The 22,853-nt window shown below is 33.0% G+C and overlaps 1 protein-coding gene across 1 annotated transcript; it reads right to left on the bottom strand.

Annotated features, from left to right (window-relative positions):
- LOC106054192 (ankyrin repeat domain-containing protein 13D-like) lies at positions 1–17,281 on the bottom strand. The gene is made up of 13 exons (XM_056006102.1): positions 17,043–17,281; positions 13,058–13,193; positions 10,348–10,472; positions 9,567–9,612; positions 8,588–8,731; positions 7,849–8,035; positions 7,261–7,327; positions 6,992–7,162; positions 6,325–6,604; positions 4,663–4,824; positions 3,770–3,870; positions 2,127–2,200; positions 1–1,843 (listed from the first exon to the last, which is right to left on the bottom strand). Exons 1-13 carry the CDS (start codon positions 17,136–17,138, stop codon positions 1,618–1,620), a joined length of 1,815 nt encoding a protein of 604 aa, XP_055862077.1. The 5' UTR covers positions 17,139–17,281; the 3' UTR covers positions 1–1,617.
- Positions 17,282–22,853: the final 5,572 nt, after the last annotated feature.

Raw genomic sequence — 22,853 nt, 5'->3', positions numbered from 1 at the left:
ACACAAAGCTGTTGTCCGCCAGAGTCTAAGTTTTCCTTACGTCTTCTGCATCTGTCTTCTACAACAGCTATCCTCTGGACCTCAAACATGTTAAGCAGCATTCGTGAGAGGTCATCTGCGGCCAGCTACTTTCCTCTATGCCAGTGAGGGCAAGAGGTGATATTCATTGGGGGCATTCCTTTAAGCTCACCAAATGAGATCATTATTGGCATGCGACTGTTAAACTGTCAAATGGTAAATAGTGCTCTTATAATGTCCAAACCAGTCTCCAGCAGAACATGGCTATTTGTAAGATGGCCCTATCAGCGTATGGAAATGTGTGACAACTATACAAATAAATTTGTGTGTGTGTGTGTGTGTGTGCATTTTCATCATTTTGAGCATCAAGATACAAATTATAATCAAATCTTTTTTATTTTAACATAGAATGCAGGCAAATGAAACAAATGTCAGTGTCAGCAAACATTTTTTTTTCATAAAAAGTTTACATTTGAATAGATTTTAAAATCTTGAGGCCAAGTGAGATTGAACTGTTGTTACACTAGTACTTTGGGTTACATAGGTGACAAAATTTAAAGGAAAACAAAATGTTGAAGAGGATAAGTATTTTAAAATATTACTCCTGATACCAAATGAATTGATATTACTGAGACAGACTAAGACAATATAGTTTTAAAATGTCCTCTACTGTTGTACATAAATCACTTATGGTCTTTAATATTTTAACAAGCATGTAAACAAAGTACATTGAGTTCTACAACCTTAATCTTGCTATTGTTGGAATGGTCAGTTGAAAGTTATATCACAAGTTAAAAAAAAAATTAAAATACAAAACTTTTTTTCTCTGGGTTCACCAGTAATTAGAACACAACTTAAAGCCTTGCAATAGTGCGAGCTTACCAAACATGCATCACAGTTTTCTAGGCTTGCTTCAGTTACACAGTCTATTTCTAAAGATGCTGCTTCTGTACTGACACACAATATCAACTGCATCTAAGCCTTTCAAAAAAAGGATGGACTAGATTGACAACATATAATATATATATATATATATACAGTTATACAAACAGCATTTGACAATGAATATTAATTGGATGGACTTCATAGTTTATATATATTGAAAGTCACACTTACATTACAAAACATATGCCCAAGGAAAGGTAATTAATTAATTTATTTCTTCATCAGCCACAGCTCTAGTAGTTCATACACACATGCACAATAAGGACACTCCTATTAAAACCATTTCTCCATCAGTGACAGCTCTACACACATAGAATAAAAGGACACTCCTGTTAGACTATTTCTCCATCAGTGACAGCTCCACACATACAATATAAGGGCACTCCCATCAAATATTTACTCATCAGTGACAGCTTCATATGCATGTACAAAAAGGGCACTCACATCAATAGGTATTCCTCAGTAACAGCTCCACACACATGTACAATAAGGGTCCTGCCATCAGTGACAGCTCTGCACATATGCACAATAAGGGCACTCCTGTCAAGCTATTTATCCATTAGTGACACCTACACACACATGCACAATAAGGGAACTCCTTTCAAACTAAGTGATAGCTCCATACACATGCACAATAAGGGCACTCCTGTCAAACTATTTATCCATCAGTGACAGCTCCAGTATTTTCTGTATCTCTTCCTCTTCTTGCTTCCTCCTCCTGTCTTCCTCTTCTTGTTCCCTCCTGGAGAGTTCTAGCACCATCTGAAAATCTTCTTCTTCTCTGGTTTCATAGGGAAGAGGTATTGGTGGTCGCTGTAAAGAGGGAGGTTGTTGGCTGTTCCCAGTAGATTCCCCTTGCTGTAAACTGGCAGCAATGGCTCTGAGAAGATACAGTTTTAGTAAAAAAACTGACTGAATTGTTTTTGTGCAGTAATAATGTATATCGGTTTATGAAATATAATATATGATGTTTTTAAATTAGAGTTTTGTCAATTTAGAACATAAACAAGATGTCCAGAGATTAACAATATTAATATATTATGTCAGAGTGAAAAACCAACAAATAAACAGTATTTCTTTATAAAACCGTGGTATAGGCTATATAAATATATATATTTATTTTTTTATCTTTTAAAAAAAAATTCTTTATTGGGATAGCTTACCTCTGCAACATCTTATCTTCATCCTCTAGACCTGGGAGTTCTTTCCCTTTGTTGAGCGCTTCATAGAATGTCACCTGCAAGTATATAAAGAGTATAATAGAAAGATCCCTCTATTTTGTATTGTATTATTGTATGTTCTTAACTCAAGGAGCCAGTGTCTGCTGTATTAATCATTTAGCCTCTAAGCAGTTGTCAGAAACTCTCCCCCCCCCCCCCCCCCCAATCCCTAAGAGAAGGGATATAACTCCATTTTAAAAAATCAATTTTTTTGACTAAATTCACAGAGAAAAAAAAAAAAATAATTTTATAATAGAGAAAAATAGACATAGGGATGAGCACCATGTCAAAAATAGGTCTACAGAGCTAAACAAAAATAAATAAAATATCACGTCAGATTTAGTTGCATTTCTACCTCCAGTTTAACTAGATATAACATAATCAATACTGGAACTAGCATTTTTTTTTTCTTCATTTTCACTACCAACAGACTAAATGGTTCTAAATCACTTACCCTAACCATTATTTCCTTATTCTAAAGCTGAAATATTAATATTCCCATTAAAACCATATTCAATTAAAGCCTAAATATTTGCTAAGCATGTTCCATTTTTTAAGGCTAACAAAATTTTTTTTTAATTTTCAAAAAATCTATAAAAATCAATGCCAACATGCTGGAGATACCAAATAAACACCTAAAAACATAAAAAAAAAAAATATATACATAGTGTAGTTGTATCAATTAGTTTGGATCAGTCATGTTATTAAATTTGTAATAGATCTAGGCTAACAATAATAAATCTGTGCGATTAGAAATATTTTTACCTTTTTTTTTTTGTTTAGCTCTATTTCATGCTTTTAGCTCTCACAATACAATACCATCCTATCACTACTCTGGACCAGCCAGTTTGGGAAAATGGGAAAGGGGGGGGGGGAAGAAAGGAGATCTGGGTAAATTGTACCGTAAGGGTAATCGTTTATTAAAAAAGCATTCACAAAAAAAAAAAGGAATGACCTGTATTCAAACTCATGGCTCACACCTCCCCCCCAAGCCAACATTTTAATCACTCCACTATTGAGGTGCCTATGACTATAGAAGATTGTATTGTTATGTATTATTTGTTTCAAACTTACTTTAAGGAGGTGACCTATAATGGGGATTAATTTAGCTTATACCACCACTTCAGTCAAATACAATTTCTTTCTCTTGTTCGAGATACCAAACAAAATAATTAATTAACCAATAATTAATCAACTAATGTTTTTCTTGTCTTTTTTTGTTTCTTTTTATTGATTCTTGAGTTGTCAGGTAAAAGGAATAATTGTGCAAAAATTCAGCTTGATCCAAGATTGGGTGTCAGAGAAATAACATGTACAAACATTTTACCAGACAGACAGAGTGAGTTGTTAAAAGTTTTGTAAAAATAGCTTGTTTTTATTGCTCTCTTAGGTCAGAGTTTGTAAAGGTATAAATTGTTATTTAAAAAACATTCAATTTAAAATTATTACTGGCAGATCCAGTAGTCTCCCATAGTTTGTGAAACGGTTAATGAATCCCCACACAGACATTTTCAGAGAAAAGAATACAATTAAATATAAATGTACATAAATATTTCACAAATGCCTGAAAACTACAATGGACTGACCTGATCATTCTCTGTGCCAGACTCAATGAGGCTTTGCTGGATTGCAAACTGTAAAAGTTCATCATCTTCATCTCTAAGTCTTTCGTGATGACCTTCACCCCCTGAAAAGAATTTAAAAGCCATTCCTTACAATAAAATATGTAATAAACTCAGTTTTATTTACAAGAGAAACAATTTATTAATCATTGAAGCAAATAAAATTATTAATAGATTAAAACAGAAGTTTTAAGTGCCCAGAAAAATATGAAAACAAAAATTCATAAACTTTTTTTAGAATAAAAATCACAAGTAGTAGTAATCTAGTTTAAAAGTACTTTAACTTTAAAAAGTTATATTGTTGTTTTTTTACAACAACAGTCTGCATATTATACATCTTAAGTCAGTCACCATTGTTATTAAGATAAGATTTTATTGGTCCAAACAAATGGAAATTAAGTTTGAAAATTGTCCATCTCAGCATTACTACTATAACACTAACAATAGAGATGCAGATCAGGAATAACATTCATATATATAATAAACACACAGATGACCAGCGCTTTGTGAATTAGGCTTCTATGTATTTCTCGGTGACGACAAGTGACCTTTAAAACTTGACTGAAAGTGTGATAAAGGAGTTTTATAATCTTTCTGTTCCAGCCTTAATGGAGAGGAGCTGACCACTTTGTCCAGATCTGATGTAACTGTGGTATTGGCTTTAGTTTTATAAAATATTAATGTTTCTTAGTTTGAACAAAACTATTTTGACTGATTTACTTTGATGTATGTAGTTGAATTGGATAGACGAAATTTAAAATATGTACACCACATTCTGACTTTAACAGTATTAACCAGTAATCACAGGAAGTATCTAATCAATACATGGGAAAGAAAAAAAAACTTGAGTTCCTTACCTATCCTGCCATAGTTACCAGGAGGATTGAAACAATCCTCATCAATAACACAAGTAATCTGCTCTTGGTTTCTGACTGTAGTCACGTAGCGTGCATCATGCTCTACTCCTTGGATATTGCCGAAAGTAATTTGTGCATTCAGTACATGGAAAAGTGGAATTTCTGACATTTGAAAAAAAAAAAGGTCAAGATTATTTGTTGTAATCAAAATATTTTAAAATGTGGCCAAGTAAATAACTTCTTCAACAATACAAGGAATGTAGAGTGTTAGAATAATGCTAGTCCAGTGTCAAAGATTCAAATTCTGATAGGGTGAAAAGTTTATTTTTAGCCAGACATCTATATAAGATAAAATGGTCACATATTATTCACATAGATTGTGGGTGAATGTAACATCAATTCTACTTGGCTTACCTAATGGGCATTTATGAATGTAATACCAGCTCCATTTATGGATTCACTAAGAACCCACCACACCACAATATGCTAGGCAGAGACACTCTTCTAGAATATTAGCAATATCTTGTAACAGTTTGCACCCACGAGAATGATAATTTAAACTATAAGAGCTCTAATGTTTTTTTTCAGGTTACAGAATTGGTAACTAAATGATTCCTATAGGGTTTTAGAGCCTATGCTTTATATTTCCATCAGCAGTTCTCATGAGTTTTCCAGATTTTTCATAATTAATAAGCAAAATGATAAATTATGATAATGGCCACTCTAATAGTATATATCAAAAGATAAAAGGAATCTAAATGAATTTATAATATGTCAACAACTGGTTATAGACTGATGTGTAAGTGCACACAAACTATATCTGATAGGTAGAAACAAGTTGGGTAATGTCACAACCCATGAGGCAAGTATGGGAGGCATTTTATTTACAATGGAAGTTGTAGAAGGATTGCCAGTAGTAGGGATGTCACTAGCTCTAATTAAAACTGCTCAAAATTTTCTACTGTAAGGTAAGCTAGCTTAGCTCAAGGTTAGTAGAATCATTCGGAAGAATAGATATTATTAAAAGTATACAAGGGGAGACCAAAAGTGTTGCAGTGTTCGGTTTGATAAATGTGGCTGTAGTGAAATGATTACAATGTTACTTATTCAATTTGATTCTATAACATTGATTATTGCGAGTCTGAGATACTACTTTATCATATTGAGAAATTAGTTATTGTTTCTTCACATGTGCTCCTGAGCTTAATTCATGAATAATAGTAAACAAGATCTACGAAATGACACCATGTTCAAATGAAAACCGAAATGTCTTATCATCATGACAATGGTGGATAATCAATCTCTACATGCCCACAAAGTCACGGTACAAAATAATGCATCTGTTAGAGGAAATTATATTAATCAAAATGATAAATTATGATAATTGCCACTCTAACAGATCTTAAGATGTATCTAGGAAGCAAAAGATAAAAAGAATCTAAATGAATTAACAATATGTCACCTTCCAAATAATACTTTATCACAACATATGGCAACAAAAAAGTTTTCCTCGAAAAAGATTATTTTCTGGATTAAAATTATTTTAATATAATTTTAGATCGACGCTTTCATTAGAAAATGTTAAGCGACCAATAGCTAGATTGCAAGGAAGCTAAATAAGTAACATTGCCTATTTACTCCTATGAAATACAGGTTACAGACCTATTTTGATTGGGAATCCAGAGGGTAGCTGCAGGGTGATAAAGTCTCTCAATTTGGCAAAGTGGGCATTGCTCTGAGCCATCAGGTCTATAATGGGGATAACCTGCTCCTGCAAAGACAGGGGATAGCCCTCACACAGCCACAGACTGGCCTTGAACTTTTGAATTTTGGTGGACTGCTCTTTTGGACGGCCTATGTCCTTGTCACCAAGGTCAACTAATCGGCTGAAGTATTCTTCTGGAAGGATATTCCCAGGATTGTAAGAAGTGACAGTGGAAATCTAATGAAGAAAAAAATCACACAAATCATGTAATAGCAGTGAATTACTAGTTGAAAACAAAGCAAACCTAGTGTTACATTTTTTACGACTGTAAAATATTTAAAAAAAAAATGTTTTTGGACGCTGGTTCAGAGCCACTGCCTTGGGGAGCTAGGGTTCCTTCAAAGAATCAAAGTCATTTTAGTTGACTATTTAAGCTTTTAAGGAGTTAGAAATATGATTTGAGATTAAAAAAATAAGATATAGTAACTTAAAGGATAAGTCAACAAGCATGTTACATATAACAATCTATTAGTCTATTCAAAATTGCATATAGATTAAGTGTTATTATTTCAAATAAACAAATATATTTTTTTTTTGTTGAAATAAATAGTATCAAGGACTCACCCCTTCTAAGCTACTACTGCTGGATGTGGAACTGATAGTTTCTTCTGCTGTGCCAAGGAAAGACTCCAGTGGTGTTTTACTGCTGGACTTTTTGGCTTTCTGTTTGTCTTTACCTGCCAGATGTTCTGTCCGAGTTTTAGTGACTAGCTCTACATTGTTTGCTGTAAACACCTAGAAATTCATGGTCACCATAAATAGATTACAACAGAATCTATGTTATGTGTTGAATCACTAATTGCTAAGACGTTTATGAGGCAATAAAGACTTACTTTACATTCATAATTGTTCACACTTTCAGTTTTGTCTGTTCTCCAGCCCCAAAGTCCAGATTTACTTCTGTAAACACAAGAACATGTTGCACTGTTCAAAATATATTTTACAAAGTATTCTTTATATCAATGTTTGAAGAAGTATAAACCATAAATGAACCAGACTCAAATCAACATATAATTTTTGAACCAGATACAACAGAAGTTGAAAATAAGGACTAGAGAAACTTTTTCTTGTAGAGTGTCACCCTAGAATGCTGACCATGTCCTCCAAAGCTTCATACTTTATCAAGAAGCCCAAACAAGATACTAGCCTTAAAACACCACTATAGAAGAAATGCTGTAGGAAGCTGCCTGATCTGACCTTGCAGTTCATCTGGGGTAGTTTGTAGTTATTTGAATCCTTCAACATGATAATGAGAACATAGAAGATCAAACTTAATATTTTTTCTAGTCTATTCTTAAATCAAACAAGAGTTTATCATAGTCCCAACTTTTGACAAAAATGATGATTAAAATCATCTCTTTAAAAATTGGAACATGTCAGAAATTTTTTTTATCAACTAAATAATTCCAGACATTTCCCACCTCTCAAAGGATATTCTGTTTGTATCCACATAAGTGGTGTTGGCTGGAGAGGTCAGCCTGGCTGCTACTGCTTCCTCTGACGGTCTCATGACTGAAGGGTCAGCAGCCATAGGCAAAACTCTAATAGTCTCCTGATACACTTCATTAAGGTCATGATCTATCTCCATAATGGCAGCCACATTCTCCCCTAGAAGAAGAAACAAACAAGACTTCAACTTTATACACACTTCTATTTGTTTCAAAGAAAAAAATATGCAAATAATTTTTAATAGAGCATTATTTTTATCATGTTAAAAACGTTTGAAACTATTCATTAAAATCTATTGTTAAAAACACTTTAAAAACATGTCTACATCACTGGCAGTAATATCTTCTTCATTCATCTGTATTAAAAAAAATAAACAAACAAACTGCTGAATTCTTTTTTAGAAACTAGTTCAGTTTGATTTTTTTTTTAGACATTAATCAAGATTAAGTAATTTTAAGCTTCTCTAATGTCAAGTACCTTAGTGTAAGATGGACACTGAGAAAGCTCAATTTTCAGATAAATATCCTAAAGGAACTTTTAGTTTTACCCAGCTTAGTGATCTACTCAGAGTTCCTATTTTATATGTGTATACAAATTAAATCAAGTATTTACAAACAGAAAATATAGACCCACAGATTCTAGTTTTACTTGTATAGCTAAAAGAAAACAATATCAAGCTAAATTATTTTCAAGTAGAATACAAAATCTTACCGGTCACTTTAAATATGTAGCTTCGACTCCCACGCTGCCACGTCATATTGTCGAAACCTAGTAATGTTGTGTCTATGCGTACACTTGAACCTTTCTTCCAAACCTTGTATGTGTCACTTGGACACATCCGAGAAATTAGTGGAACTTAAAACAAACAAGGAAATTACAGCTTAGTTTTCATCTTAGACATTTTAAAAAGATTCTAGAAGATATTTATTAATAAATTAAAGATATTAATTTGTACATGTAGATCCTGATAATACTTATAATTAAGTTAATTGTAACTTAAAATATTGAAAACAAATGCATCCCTATGTAATATATACCTATACTGATAAGTCCCAAGGAAAAAAAAGTTGTATAAAAATCAAAGAGGAATTAATGTGTCAATGATTTATATTGATAATCATGACATTAATTTTGTAGGATGCTCGTAGGCACATTTTTCATAGGCTTGCCATTCATAAGCAGCATTACAGTACTGACAACAATTACAGGAAGTACTTGCAAAATGTAAATAAAGAAGACTGCTAGTAGAACAAAATAAAATATGAAGTTTATTTGCATAATATCAATCAATCTTTCACATGATTGTATTTGATGAACATAATAACTTCTTGCTTCACTTTAAATACTTTCAAATCACTTTAAGTCCACTTTAAAATAACAACTTACTAACTTCAACTAAATCTCACTTCTTCAACTAAAACTCCCAAACTAAATTCTCTTGATTACATACTTGTAACTAACTCTCAATCTTTTATATGAACTTACTTTCGGTCCATACCTAACTCATGTTCACTATTTTTACATTTTCACGCTCTGGATTCAAAAAAATTCACTCAAGAACTATAAGGTCTAATAATTTCACTATTAGGAATGTGACATAATGACTAAAAAAAAAACAACAAAAACATATAAATTTCAAATTGATATTAAATAAATGTTGATTTCAAATAAATGATACATAAAAACTTACCCCAACTAGTAAACTCCCATTTCATCTCCACATAAAAATCTGGTGTCTAAACAAAAGTATAACTTTGAAATGAGTCAAAAGATAAAGAAATAATAAAATGGCTTCACATAGATTTTCAAACAGAAATTTTTATGAATTAAAAAAAATTAGTTAAGGATGTCCAAAAAATTGCTTGTATTTTTTAATTGTATATTATTTACCAAAGCTCATGTTTTTTAATATGATGAAGAAAGTGGGTTGGGGGGGGGGGGGGCGAAGAGTTTAAAAAAAAAAAATCCAGAATGTATTGAACGCTTAAGTCAGTGTGTACAATTAAATTTGTATGGCAAGAAAAAAAAAATTGTTTGGTTTGAAGATCATTGAGCGTCAAGCTTGTTATTGCCCAGCAATGTGGGACAAAGGCGTTTCTGACCATATTCAAACAGTACTGAAAATTCTTAAGTCATATTTTATCCTCCAATTAAAAATTAGAATCAAGTATAATTGAATATTCGAAAAGTTAAAGTGACACAGATAGGCTACTTCAAATCAGTTTGTTAAGTGTCTAAAGTTTGGTTTGTGATGGGTGGTCTGGTAGGTTGAGATGAATGTTTACTTTTGTTTTGTAAGGTGTTTGTTATTAGCCATTAGTTTTCAGATCACAATGACCATCTGAGATGTTGATAGTAAACATTTCAACTGTTTCAACTGATTTCTCAAATTACTTGCAGGGACAATTTTTATTAAGAGGAAAAGAAAGAGAAAGCTATATCGAATAGTGTGTAAATCTACATTGCTATACCTCTTGCAGCTTCTTCAACAAGTCTGGCACTCCAACTGTTCTTTTGGAATACCTCTGGAAATCTCTGTGCTGCAGAACTAGCTGAACAATCTCAGGATCTCCAGTGCACACAGCTTCATGTAACACTAAAAGGATTATAAATTTTTTACTGGTTTGTTTTATAGTACTGCCCTAAACATTCAAATGCTTTTGTAATACCAAGTGAAAGACAGTTGAAAAAACAAGAAAACATACAAAATATTTATAAAAAACAAAAAAAAAACAAAGCTTATACAAAGTAGAAATATATCAATTAGTTTGGGTCAGTCATGTAATTAAATTTGTTATAGATCAAGACCAACAACAATAAATCATTTGTTTTTGTTGAGCACTTTCATGCTTTTAGGTTTTTCAATACGCTATGATCCTTTCACTTACTTGGACCAGATGAGAAAATTGGGGAGGGGAGAGAGAAAGGGATATCTGGGTGAATTTTACTATAATTGGTTTTTAAAAGCATTTACTTAAAAAAAAAAGGGAGGGGAACAGCCTGGGTTCAAACTCATGACTCACGCCTCCTCAAGCCGACATACTAACCGCTCTACTAATGAGGTGTTTATGACTATAGAAGATTGTATAGTTATGTATTGTTTGTTTCAAACTTACTTAAAAGCAGCGACCTATAAAGGGGAGTAACTCAGCTTATACCACCACTTTAGTCAAGTACAATTTCTTTCCCTTGTTGGAGATACCAAGCAAAATAATTAATTACCAATAGTTAATTATCTAATTGGTTAATTTTTTTTTTAAATTCATTCTTGAGTTTTGAAATTACTTGTAAAAACTTTTTACCAGACAGACAGATATACAAAGGAAGAAGCATATCTATATTATAAAGTAGAATGTGAGGTGTATGTATGTTACTTATAGACATCAAAACTGCTTGACCAATCTTGATAAAACTAGGCAGGAATGTTCCTTGGGTACTAACTTAGACTGTAGTGTATGTATTGTAGCCCTAAAACAAACTTAAGACCCTCAAAAAAAATAAAGTTGTCCGACTCTATTACAGCTATAGTATTTTATGGCTCTAGGCCATGGTTAACAATGTTGACATGAAAAAAGATCGAAAGGATTTAGACCTAGATCTAATTTAAGAAATACACTTTGCGCACATAGTTTTTTACTTTCACACATGAAAGTACAAAAGAAGATCCATTGATTTCATTATGTAATAAAATTAAACTTCAATTTTGTTTCAAAAGCATTTTTTACATAAATTAGTTCCTGATATCTGTGACTACAGATTTCCTGGCGAACATTCTTTCATTAGACATTACCGATTGGTTACACATTAACACATCTCTCTACTGAGTCTATTCCTAGGTCTAGGTCTAAAACTCTTATTGAACTCTAAGATGATAAAACTTCTTTTCGCAAAGATAGTTTTGTGCTTTAACACATAAACATACTAATTATTGTCCATTCATTTGATATTTTAATCAATTTAACATTCAAATTTGTTTTTCTAAAGCATTTTTAATACATTCGTTCGCTGTTCGCTAAAGTTGCGTAGCCGTGTTGAGATAGGCCTATATTCATTCATGAAAAAAGGTCACGCATGCGCAACACAGAATGAACTCTATATTAGTGTAGATTTAGATCTATGTCTACCTCAAGATCTACTTTATACTTTAACACAAGAACATACAAAATTAAGTCTATTCATCTCAAATTTTAATCAAATATATGTAGGCCTACAAGCTAATGTTTTAATTTGAAAAAATGGATTTAAGCCTATTAGCTATTTTTATTTGATAGCTTCATTAACACTATTTTTACATTAACACATTCGCTTTACTTATTATATTATCAATAATGTTTAATTGTTTACAAAACACTCTCAGTGACTATATCGACAGTAATGCGCAAATAAAGAACCGCGGGTCGCGGGTAACAAATGTCTAGTACTATATATATTTTTTTTTAAATATTAAATAAGAAATATAAAGCATGTCTTGTTTCTCAAGAGAATACAGACTTAGAAAGTAGGCTACCTTTCAACTACACCTTTAAGCTTAAAGTTACAAAGATGTTATTAACATGAGATAAATTTGTAGAATAAATGTAACATTTGTGTTCCAATTAGTTACAAAACCTTTTTAAGAACAGCTAATTATTACATATTTCCTTAAAAAAAAAAGGAAAGTTCCCATTTCAGACCTTGTGGTCTATGAGGCGCGGTGGCTGAGTGGTAAAGTGCTTGGCTTTCATACAGGGGTCTGGGGTTTGAATCCTTGTGAAGACTGGGATTTCTAATTTCGGAATCTTCGGTGCCTTTGAGTCCACCCAGCTCTAATGGGTACCTGACATTAGTTGGGGAAAAGTAAAGGTGGTTGATCATTGTGCTGGCCACTGTGGGCCACAGAAAAAGATGACCTTTACATCATCTACCCTATAGACCATAAGGTCTGAAAGGGTTTCAATTAGTTAAAAAGCATTTTAAGAACAGCCAATTATTACATATTTCCTTAGGTAAGTTTCATTTATTATTTAGGAGGCCTTGACCATGATGTTTTACTATTCTGTTAATATTTACAAACAATTGAAAGGCATCACATTTGTATATTGAAACATAATAAATTTTTGTTTACAATTTTCAAATGTAACCTAAAAAATCGACAACACAAAAAATATCTAAATAATTTTTTTAAAACACCATAATATTCACCTGACCAGTAACCTTTGTTTTCAGCATTTGCATTGGCTCCATGTCGAAGAAGAACTCTAGCACTCTCTAAGTTACCCAATGAAACTGCTAAATGCAAAGGTGTACGTCCTCTAGGATCTAACATTTCAATGTCCAGCTTCAGAGGAGAATAAAGAAAAAAAATTGCTTAAATATAAGAAAAAATCATAACTAACTTTAATATTTATTAATGTATATGTATAAGGCAGCAGTTCTCAACCTTTTTAGCTCGGCAATCCCTTCTTACATATCCTCACTATGTGGCGACCCCAACCATTCAATTTTCTATCATAAGCTTGAGCAGCTGTATCTTATCATATATAATACAGACGTCACTTCAAAAAAGAAGATGATTACGTCCTACGCGTCATGCATATTAACCAATGACTTAAATTCTGCCAAGTCACTGGTTTTCCTGGCTAGCTCAGGCAACCCATTCCATGCTCTAATAGCACTAGGGAAGAAGGAGTATTTGTACAAATTTGTCCTAGCAAATGGGACGAGGAATGCGCCTTTATCTTTGTGTCTTTCAGAGTATTTTATTAAATTTTGTTTTTGTATTTGAAGATTATGGTTCAGTGTTTTATGTATAATTGCTACTTTACTTTTCTCAACATATTCATATTGCAATTGGAAAAGCATGGTGGAGCATTGATAATTGGGAAATCAATATTAAATGACATTGCCACAGTATCTACAAAAGAGGCAACTTCAGTGTGAAGGTTGAGATTGTTTCTATTTCACCAGATCAGGAATTCTCTGGCATGCTTTGAAAGAACAGAATGAATGTCATCTTCTGTATCAAGTCTACTTCTGTTTTTAGACTTGATAACAAAAATTTTTTTTTTTTTATGTCACTGGAAATGGAAGACAATGGCACAACACAGACAAAATGAGATATGATTGCAAACATTGGATCCAGGTTTGTGTAACTGTTATAAAGAGAAATCATTTTTTTACTGCATCACTATTTATAAGTTCTATTTAAATCTTTCTGAAAATCTGTAATGTCTTTAAAACATCTTCAACTTCTACTGTAATAAGACTTCTGGCAATTGCAAATGATAAGTCAGGTAGATTTGGAATGTATGCTGAGATTTTGTCTGCAAGCATGTGACGATGTTCTTTCACAGAAATTCTCATTTTATCTGTTTGTCATGTTCAATTTCATTTTCCCTAATTTTGTTTGTCAATCTAAAGTTTCATCTCTGGAAGGATCAGATTTTACAGACAAACCAAAGCCTGTTGTAAATGACCCTTGCTTAAAATATTGGTTATCCTTGTTGGCAAAATTTGGATGTTTGCTATCAAAATATCGTTATATAGACTTTATAGATTCGGCTTATAGTACCTCATTACAAATAACCCAAAGGAGTTTTTCAATTCCAGATTTAATATTAAAGTAAAACAATACTATATAATATTGGCATTTTTGGTTTACTTACTTATTGTTCTTTTGTTCAAGATTCATTTTCATGGATTTTTCTAAAATGAAAATATTACCTTCAATAACACAGACTAAATGATGGCAAATTATTAATTAAAATCAAAATTGCTTTGAGGTTTCAAAACTCTTCACCATTGAAATAATACCCATGATTCCACAAAGGGAAACGTTGAGTTTTGCATTAATTTCTAAAACTTTCATATGTTGAAAATATTTCTGCTGTGCCAATTAAAATGTTTGAAATCATTCTGATTCAGTTGTCTACAACACCTATCTTCAAATAAACATTTAAAAAAAAAGTAACTTGCTACGGAAAAACGTTTCATCTGTTAGACAAAACAAACAAAATGTTTATTTTTCAGATGGTCATAAGCAACCCTTCGACCCCCCGGGGTATCTTGACCCACAGGTTGAGAACCGCTGTTATAAAGCATTTTTAAAACTTTGATATAATAACAAGGCACATACTTTGAGTAAATAATCACAATATTTATGAGGTCAATATTATGAATCTCGTATTAAAAAGTAATAAAATAATATTTTTTTAAACAACGCTTAGATTTGTATAAAAATGCACTAAAAAGTAGAAAATTAAAAAACTTGTTGGGTGTGAATTTCAATTTAACTCATATATAAATACATTGGGAAGACCTTAATAAGACAAGTTTTGGGCGTGAATTTCACATTCGACTCTAGATCTATATTAAATCTTAATAAATTTTATAGACATTGAAGATAATTACATACTACCCAGATAAATGTGTTAATCTAGTCATGCACGCTAAATAGAGATTTTAAAAACTCTGCTTTAAGAAGTCATTGGTTTTCCTGACTAATTCAGGAAACATGTTGCATGTTCCATTGGTCATTGATACAAATTAGCCCCAGCATATAATATACTTATATTTAAATAAGAAATGTAGTTTTAAGGCTTTTGAATTTCAGAGTATCTTATTATTTTGTGTTTTTGTATATTTGTAAGTTATGTTTCAGAGTTTTATGTATTATTGCTATTTACTTTAGATCTAGATCTAGACTAATCTAGAGTAAAGTCTCCAGTCTTGAACTCAAGTGTCTCTAAATTTAGTGAGTAGATCTATCATCTAGATTCAGTGATTTTAGTTTTAGAAAGTCTAATAATATATTATATTATTATATATATTATTTAGATAGATGTATATATAGCATACATACTTATAGTTAGTTTTTTTCTAATTTCTTAGAGTTAAGACTAAGTAAATTGTCTAAAACTAATGTAGACTCTAGATACAGATCTAGAAATTAGAATCTAAAAACTAAAACTTGAAAAAGTCAAGTAAGATCTAGACTTCTAGACTCCAGTCAGTCTAGACTCTAGACTACTCGACTAGAGTCTAGACTCTAGCTAGTAAATAGTATCTAGACTCTATATATAGATGTCTAATTAAGTATGTAATTCACTGAGACCTGAGTGAAATTATTCATTATCATTGGATGATGATTAGTAAAGTAAGATTCACTCAGTCTTAGTATGTTAGTCATTAGACATTAGTACTGTCTACTGTCAATAGTCCTACATCAACTTCAGTTCAGTCTTGGCCTTCATACTTTCATTAAATTTCATTAGATAAGATAGAATCTGGATCTTATTTATTCTTATCATCTACTAGATTACTTGATCTATATTCATATATTGTATATAATAGTAATACAAAATTGTAACTAAATAGAATTATAGCTTTAATAGATCTAGTCATGATACTAGTACTCAGGAATACTACTATTACTAGCGGCTTACTAGCCTCTAGGCCTAGGAGTAGGTGACTAGTCTAATGTTATGATAGTGTCATAGTGACTCCTTCTTCCCTAGTGCTATTAGAGCATGGAATGGGTTGCCTGAGCTAGCCAGGAAAACCAGTGACTTGGCAGAATTTAAGTCATTGGTAAATATGCATGACGCGTAGGACGTAATCATCTTCTTTTTTGAAGTAACGTCTGTATTATATAAGATAAGACTCGTGAGACTACTATTACTATTAGTATTTAATCTATACTCTATACTAGATCGTCTATGACATGACTATACTATAGAAGACATCTAGATATAGTATAGATATATATATAGAATATAGATCTAGACTGAGCAGAATTGGCAGAATTTAAGTCATTGGTAAATATGCATGACGCGTAGGACGTAATCATCTTCTTTTTTGAAGTAACGTCTGTATTATATAAGATAAGACTCGTGAGACTACTATTACTATTAAATCTATACTCTATACTAGATCATCTATGACATGACTATACTATAGAAGACATCTAGATATAGATCTAGTATATATAATATATAGAATATAGATCTAGACTGAGTGTCATTATATAACTTATATTATAAGTTATATAAAAATAAAGCTAAAGGATATTGTAAAGACTTTCTATCTATATAATATAATATACTAGTCTATAAATATTAATCTAGTCTAGATCTAACTCAGTAACTCAAACTGTCGACGAGTCGAGCCAGTCGAATGTCGTTGTTACCTCTTTATTTTCAAGTGCTGCGTCTAGCTCTCGAAAATTGTTATGCCACACCAACCAATGTAGGGGGAATTCGTCCTTTAAAGAATTAGCCGCCATGCTTTTAATTAATTAAGCTAACAAAATTAAATAAAAAGTAAATAGAACTAGATCTAATTCTAATATTTATCTAGACTAGTCTAGATCTTCCCTACTTCCTTATTATAGTTCATTTTATTGATCTAGCTTTACATCGGAAACATCCTTGTTGGTGGCATATTGATGTTATTTGTTGTCGTAAAAAAAAGAGGCGCACCACAAACCTATATATAGATTTAGATTATATTCTATACAGACTTAAAATTATGATAATATGCGCACATCTTACACTATCGCATCCCCCCCCCCCCATTTAACTTTGCACTACTCTGCAACATCAGCCTTTTAAAAAAAATAAAATATTAAAATTCTTTTTAAAAAAGAAAGCTTACATTGGGTGTTACGGTATAATTAGTTTGAGGCGCGAGAAGCTTCTTTTACCAGATTCCAAATTTCCGGGATAATGCCGTTTTTTTTTATCGCGCGTAGGATTGGCATTTTCCATATTAAATGACACCCCAAAATGACAAATTTCGTCTATATATTTCAGGACATTTGTATGTTTTCTAAAGATTTTAATAATTTCCGGATATTTCCAGGACTTGTTCGTATACTTTACAATTTCAGGAATTATACAATGGTTTAATTCAATTATTTATACGCCTAGAATTAGCGCGGGTCCTATGAAAGTGCGGGTCCCAATGCGGTCGCATAAGTGCGGAGCCCACTGCGGTCACCTAAGGCCGGCACTGCAAAATAGCGGCGTATACTACGCCACCGGTCGGCTAGCTACTTTTAAATAGATCTTATCTTATCTTAGATGATACAGATGTTACTTCAAAAAAGAAGATGATTACGTCCTACGCGTCATGCATTTAGTCATGCATATTAACCAATGACTTAAATTCTGCCAAGTCACTGGTTTTCCTGGCTAGCTCAGGCAACCCATTCCATGCTCTAATAGCGCTAGGGAAGAAGGAGTATTTGTACAAATTTGTCCTAGCATATGGGACGAGGAATAATATGCCTTTATCTTTGTGTCTTTCAGAGTATTTTATTAAATTTTGTTTTTGTATTTGAAGATTACGGTACAGTGTTTTATGTATAATTGCTATTTTACTTTTAAGTATTTTCTATGCTGAAGGCTTTCTAAATTTAGTGATTTTACTAAAGGTGTAGCTCTAGTCAAATGTGAATATTGGTTTGTTATGAATCTCACTGCTCTATTTTGTGTCTGTTCCACTTTCTTAATATTTTCTTGAGTTGAGACTAACTATTATACATAGTATATATTTTTATTAATTGTTTTTGTTCATAGCAACTTTTCCTGATCTAACAAGCTCAATGCGCTATCATTGTGTAGACCAGTTGATGGCTGTGGGCTAGAGGGGGGATCTGCAAGAAGGTTTCCATGCCGCCTTTTCAAAAGCAAATGCTTGAGACTGAATTCGAACTCGAGCCTCCACGATGGAAGGCCGACGTGTTTGCAACTGGGATATTCTAGTACTTATAAAAAAATAGAAGGTTTTTATCTAATTTTTGTTTACAATTTTTAGCAAACGACATAATTTTCTATACACGGCTTATCTCCCCTTAGATTAGTAAATTTCTATAGAAACAAAAAATTAAATAAGTGTGACTAATTGATAAGCTATAGAGTTATCATATTATTATTATTATTATTATTATTATTACTGTTATTATTATTTAAAAGAACATGGAAAAACAAAATAATACTAAAACACTACATTCAAATTCATGGTAATATAGATTTAGGTAGACATTGTATTAGTTTCTCCCCGTTACCAGAGCCAGCATAGTATAGACCATATTACCTGCAAATAAAACAAACATTAGATTGTGTGGGTCTTTTATAAGCAAGAGTATGGATATAAAGGGGAGGTGCTCGATCCCCCATTCCATAAGATCTCTAGAACTACCCGACCCAACAACAATTAGATCTATCTATTGATACACTAGGGAAAAGTTCACACGTAAAGGCGGCCGAATGAAAACTCTAGAACGTTGAAGTCCCACGTGTAATTGACATATATACAAAAGATTACTAAATGTCTTTACCTTTTGTTTATTTGACCAATCTGCTGATGTTTAGATTGAAGAAAAGTACAGGTACACATTTCATTAGGCTATTACAAACGTTTAAAATGTCTATAAGTAGGCCTACTATAAGTGGCTTACATAGCATAGATTATATGCTACTTTTGAAAGAAATTCTGTAGGTAGGCCTTATTTTTTCACAAAAGTACGCCCGATCACATCTCTGCTCAAGGATTAGCGATTGCAATTACCCCCCCCCCTTTTTTTTTTTTAGATATCTGCAAAAATTCCCATTAGATAAAATAATCGCATTTTTACATCAATTGTTACATAAAACCTCAAATTTCTTGTTTCTAGATGTTGAGTGTATCTTTTTTTTTTTTTTTTGCTTGTACAATTGAAATTTATTTTTCACTTAACTGAACCGTCATTTGTATCTGTAACGGTTTTTTTTTTTTTTTTTTAATCTCTGTGGTCGATCAGAACATGTTCAGATCAAATCTCTGCATAAATTAACAAAAATCTCAAGTAGAAGGCCTCCATTCGAACTTCCCCTGCCTCTCCAATGAAGGCCAGCCTCTCAGGTCGGAACATGCTATTACCATGCTCAATACGCAGAGCCTTGGCGTCTGGTAACCATATTTAGGACTATAAGTAGCCTTCTGGGAGCAGAGTATATCATGCCGAATGGAACTTCAAATACTATTCATCTGATGTAATTTCCAATAAAGAAGTGAAAAAATAAATATTAAAAGTTTTGAAAAAAAACAACAACCTGTATTTTATTTTTTATTGTTCTGCCATGCTTCAAAATAATTTTATCATCTGTCTATCCTTCAGCCGTTCTATTCGTCATTCTATTGTGATAAAATATCAAGTTTAATGCAAACATGATTCAAAAACAATGGGGCAAACAAGGCAGCAGGAGATAATCACGTCATGCCGGTACTATCTTTAGAAACTATCGTTTGCAAATTTATCTCTGCATCAATGCTGATAATTCGACGCCCAAAACGTTTGGCTTTTGTATTGAGTATAGTGGTCAGTGCCAGACCAATAAACAAGTCTGCTTATCCCCCTCCCCCCCCTTTTTTTTAAGGCTTACAACATTCATACTGGGAGATAATTAAAGAAGTCGTGTTCCCAACAGTTCATCATTTAATAAGGGAAAGAATTGCAAAATTGTATATAAAAATGAATTAATAACCACCAATTGATTAACTAAGTTACTAATTTTTTGATTGATTCATGTAATGTCATCGATTAAGAATAATTGTGCAAAATTTCAACTAGATTCGAGAATGGGAAGTGGGAGGAAAAAACGTGTACCAAACGTAATAAGAGAAATAACTTCACATACACAGCGTGACAGCCACATCTCTCAGTAGCATTTATTTCCCTTTTTCAATACCAAACAAAATAAGTAATTATCAATAATTATTTAACTAAAGGGTTAATTTTTTTTTTATAGATTCAAATTTTGTTAGGTAAAACAAATAATTGTGTAAAGTTTTAACTTGATCCGCGAATGGGTGTGGAAAAAAAACGTGTACAAAAATTGTGCCAGACGGACAGACAGACAGAGTGAGTTGATACAAGCTTTGTAAAAAAGTCAAAGATCAGAGCGGCGAAGCTCAGAGGAAATGAAATGTTACAAGAGATAGACCATATTGGAATTGTTATAACCCATATTTCAGACTATGTGGTGTACATTTATGTAGTTTTAAAAAATTGTTTTTTGGTTTAAATGTGACTAATAAGTATTTGCATACTATGCTCATTTTAAATAATCGTGGAACGATCGAAAGTTATCGAAAGTGACTTTCTAGTATGTCGGTGAGGTTCTGCAGAAAACAAATTGAATAATTACTATTTTATAGTTTTAGAAAATATTTTAAATATAGTTTATTGTATATGCATATGTTTGACTTCAAAAAAGCGTTTGATAGTGTCCACCGAGAATCACTATGGAAAATAGTTAGAGAATACGGTATCCCAGAAAAATTCGTCCAGATCCTACGACACCTTTACAGTCAGTCTAGTTGCTGCATTAAAACAGAAGAGGGAACAACAGAGTTTTTTACAATCGAGACAGGTGTGAGACAGGGGTGCATCTTATCTCCCTTCCTTTTCCTCCTAGCCATTGACTACATAATGAGGAGAGCAATGAACCAGACTGCCTTTGGTATTCCATGGCATGAACAACTCCGATTGACGGACTTGGACTTTGCTGATGATGTTGCACTACTCGGGGCTACAAATAAATGCATTCAAGAAATGACGGAGAGCCTAGACAGAGAGGCACCCAAAATTGGCCTCCGCATAAACTTGGATAAGACTAAAATTATGCGAGTGGGATATAAGGCAAAGGGTGTCCCCATCAGACTTGGCGAGTCAAAGCTTGAAGAGCTGGACAAGTTCACGTACCTTGGCAGCATCATAACAAATGATGGAGATGCTTACCATGATGTAGCATGTCGAATAGGAAAGGCAGGGAGCATTTTCCAAAGGCTGCAGCCTATTTGGACTAGCCAAGCCATTGGACTCGAGACAAAAATACACCTTCTCAACACAATCGTCATTCCAACTGCTACATATGCATGTGAGACGTGGAAGTCATCTGTCAAAATTGAGAAAACACTAAATGTGGCTCAACAGAGATGGCTGAGACGGATTTTGGGAGTCAGTTACACAGACCGGATCTCAAACAAGGAAATCCTATGCCGAACTGGGAGTCGAACACTTAGTGAGGTTGTGACTGAGCGTCGCATGAGGTTTGCGGGACATGTTCTACGTCAAAATGAATTACGCACACCAAGAGTTGCGATAACATGGAAGCCAAAACGAGGAAAGCGCAAACAGGGACGTCCTCGTATTACCTGGCGACACACCTTCATGGAGGACCTCAGAACAGTGGACACCAGATGGGAGGAGGCTTCAGACATTGCCAGTGACAGATCATTATGGAGACAGCTTGCCGCCCAATGCGCCGAACGGCGCGGGAGGACCTAAGTCTAAGTAATATGCATATGTATTTGCAGAAACAGATGAACTTTACATCATCTGCCTTATAGACCACAAGGTCTGAAAGAGGGACCCTAACCGAAACTACTTTTTATATGCATTATATAAGCATACTTAAAATAAGGAGACAAAAGATACAAAATAACACATAAGCGCTCATCGTCCTTTGATAGGCACACTTTGTATTGCAACTGTAAATATAATCAAATACATTCATTAACTTTCGACACCAAATGAAAACAGAAAACCCACAACATTTATTAATCAGTAGAGGACTTCCAATCATTAATTATTTACGCCGTAAGCATCATCTGAACCAGACGGACTTGATCAAAAAAAAAAGTTTGTACATTTTATCGAGAGCATCATTATAAATAGTAACTGGAAAACGATGGCAGCCAGCACAACGACCAGTTTTTTTTTTCTTTCATCCGCAAGTGTTACATTCCCTTCAGAGGCGAGAACCGGGCGGGGTAAAGGGGCGGGGGTTATATATTCTTGTTTTGGAAGTTCGGAGACGTTACCTTCAGGCGTTACCTTCAGGCGTCTCCGAACTTCCAAAACAAGAATATAATGACCTTTGGTTTTTTATATTAAAAAAAAAAAAAAAAAAAAAATTCAGTCCCCGAATATTTGCCTCCTGGATTCGCATAT

The sequence above is a fragment of the Biomphalaria glabrata genome, chromosome 12 (genome assembly GCF_947242115.1).
Source record: "Biomphalaria glabrata chromosome 12, xgBioGlab47.1, whole genome shotgun sequence".
Taxonomy (NCBI): domain Eukaryota; kingdom Metazoa; phylum Mollusca; class Gastropoda; family Planorbidae; genus Biomphalaria; species Biomphalaria glabrata.
Note: the sequence above shows the minus strand (reverse complement) of the source record. Positions and strands in the feature narration are given on the sequence as shown.

Excerpts from the sequence above, each read along its gene's own strand:
- LOC106054192 (XM_056006102.1), bottom strand. The coding sequence starts at position 17,138 with ATGGCGGCTAATTCTTTAAAGGACGAATTCCCCCTACATTGGTTGGTG. Across the intron at positions 7,328-7,848 it reads AACAGAATATCCTTTGAGAG|AAGTAAATCTGGACTTTGGG; the intron begins GTGGGAAATGTC and ends TTGTGTTTACAG. Across the intron at positions 7,163-7,260 it reads TGAACAATTATGAATGTAAA|GTGTTTACAGCAAACAATGT; the intron begins GTAAGTCTTTAT and ends ATGAATTTCTAG.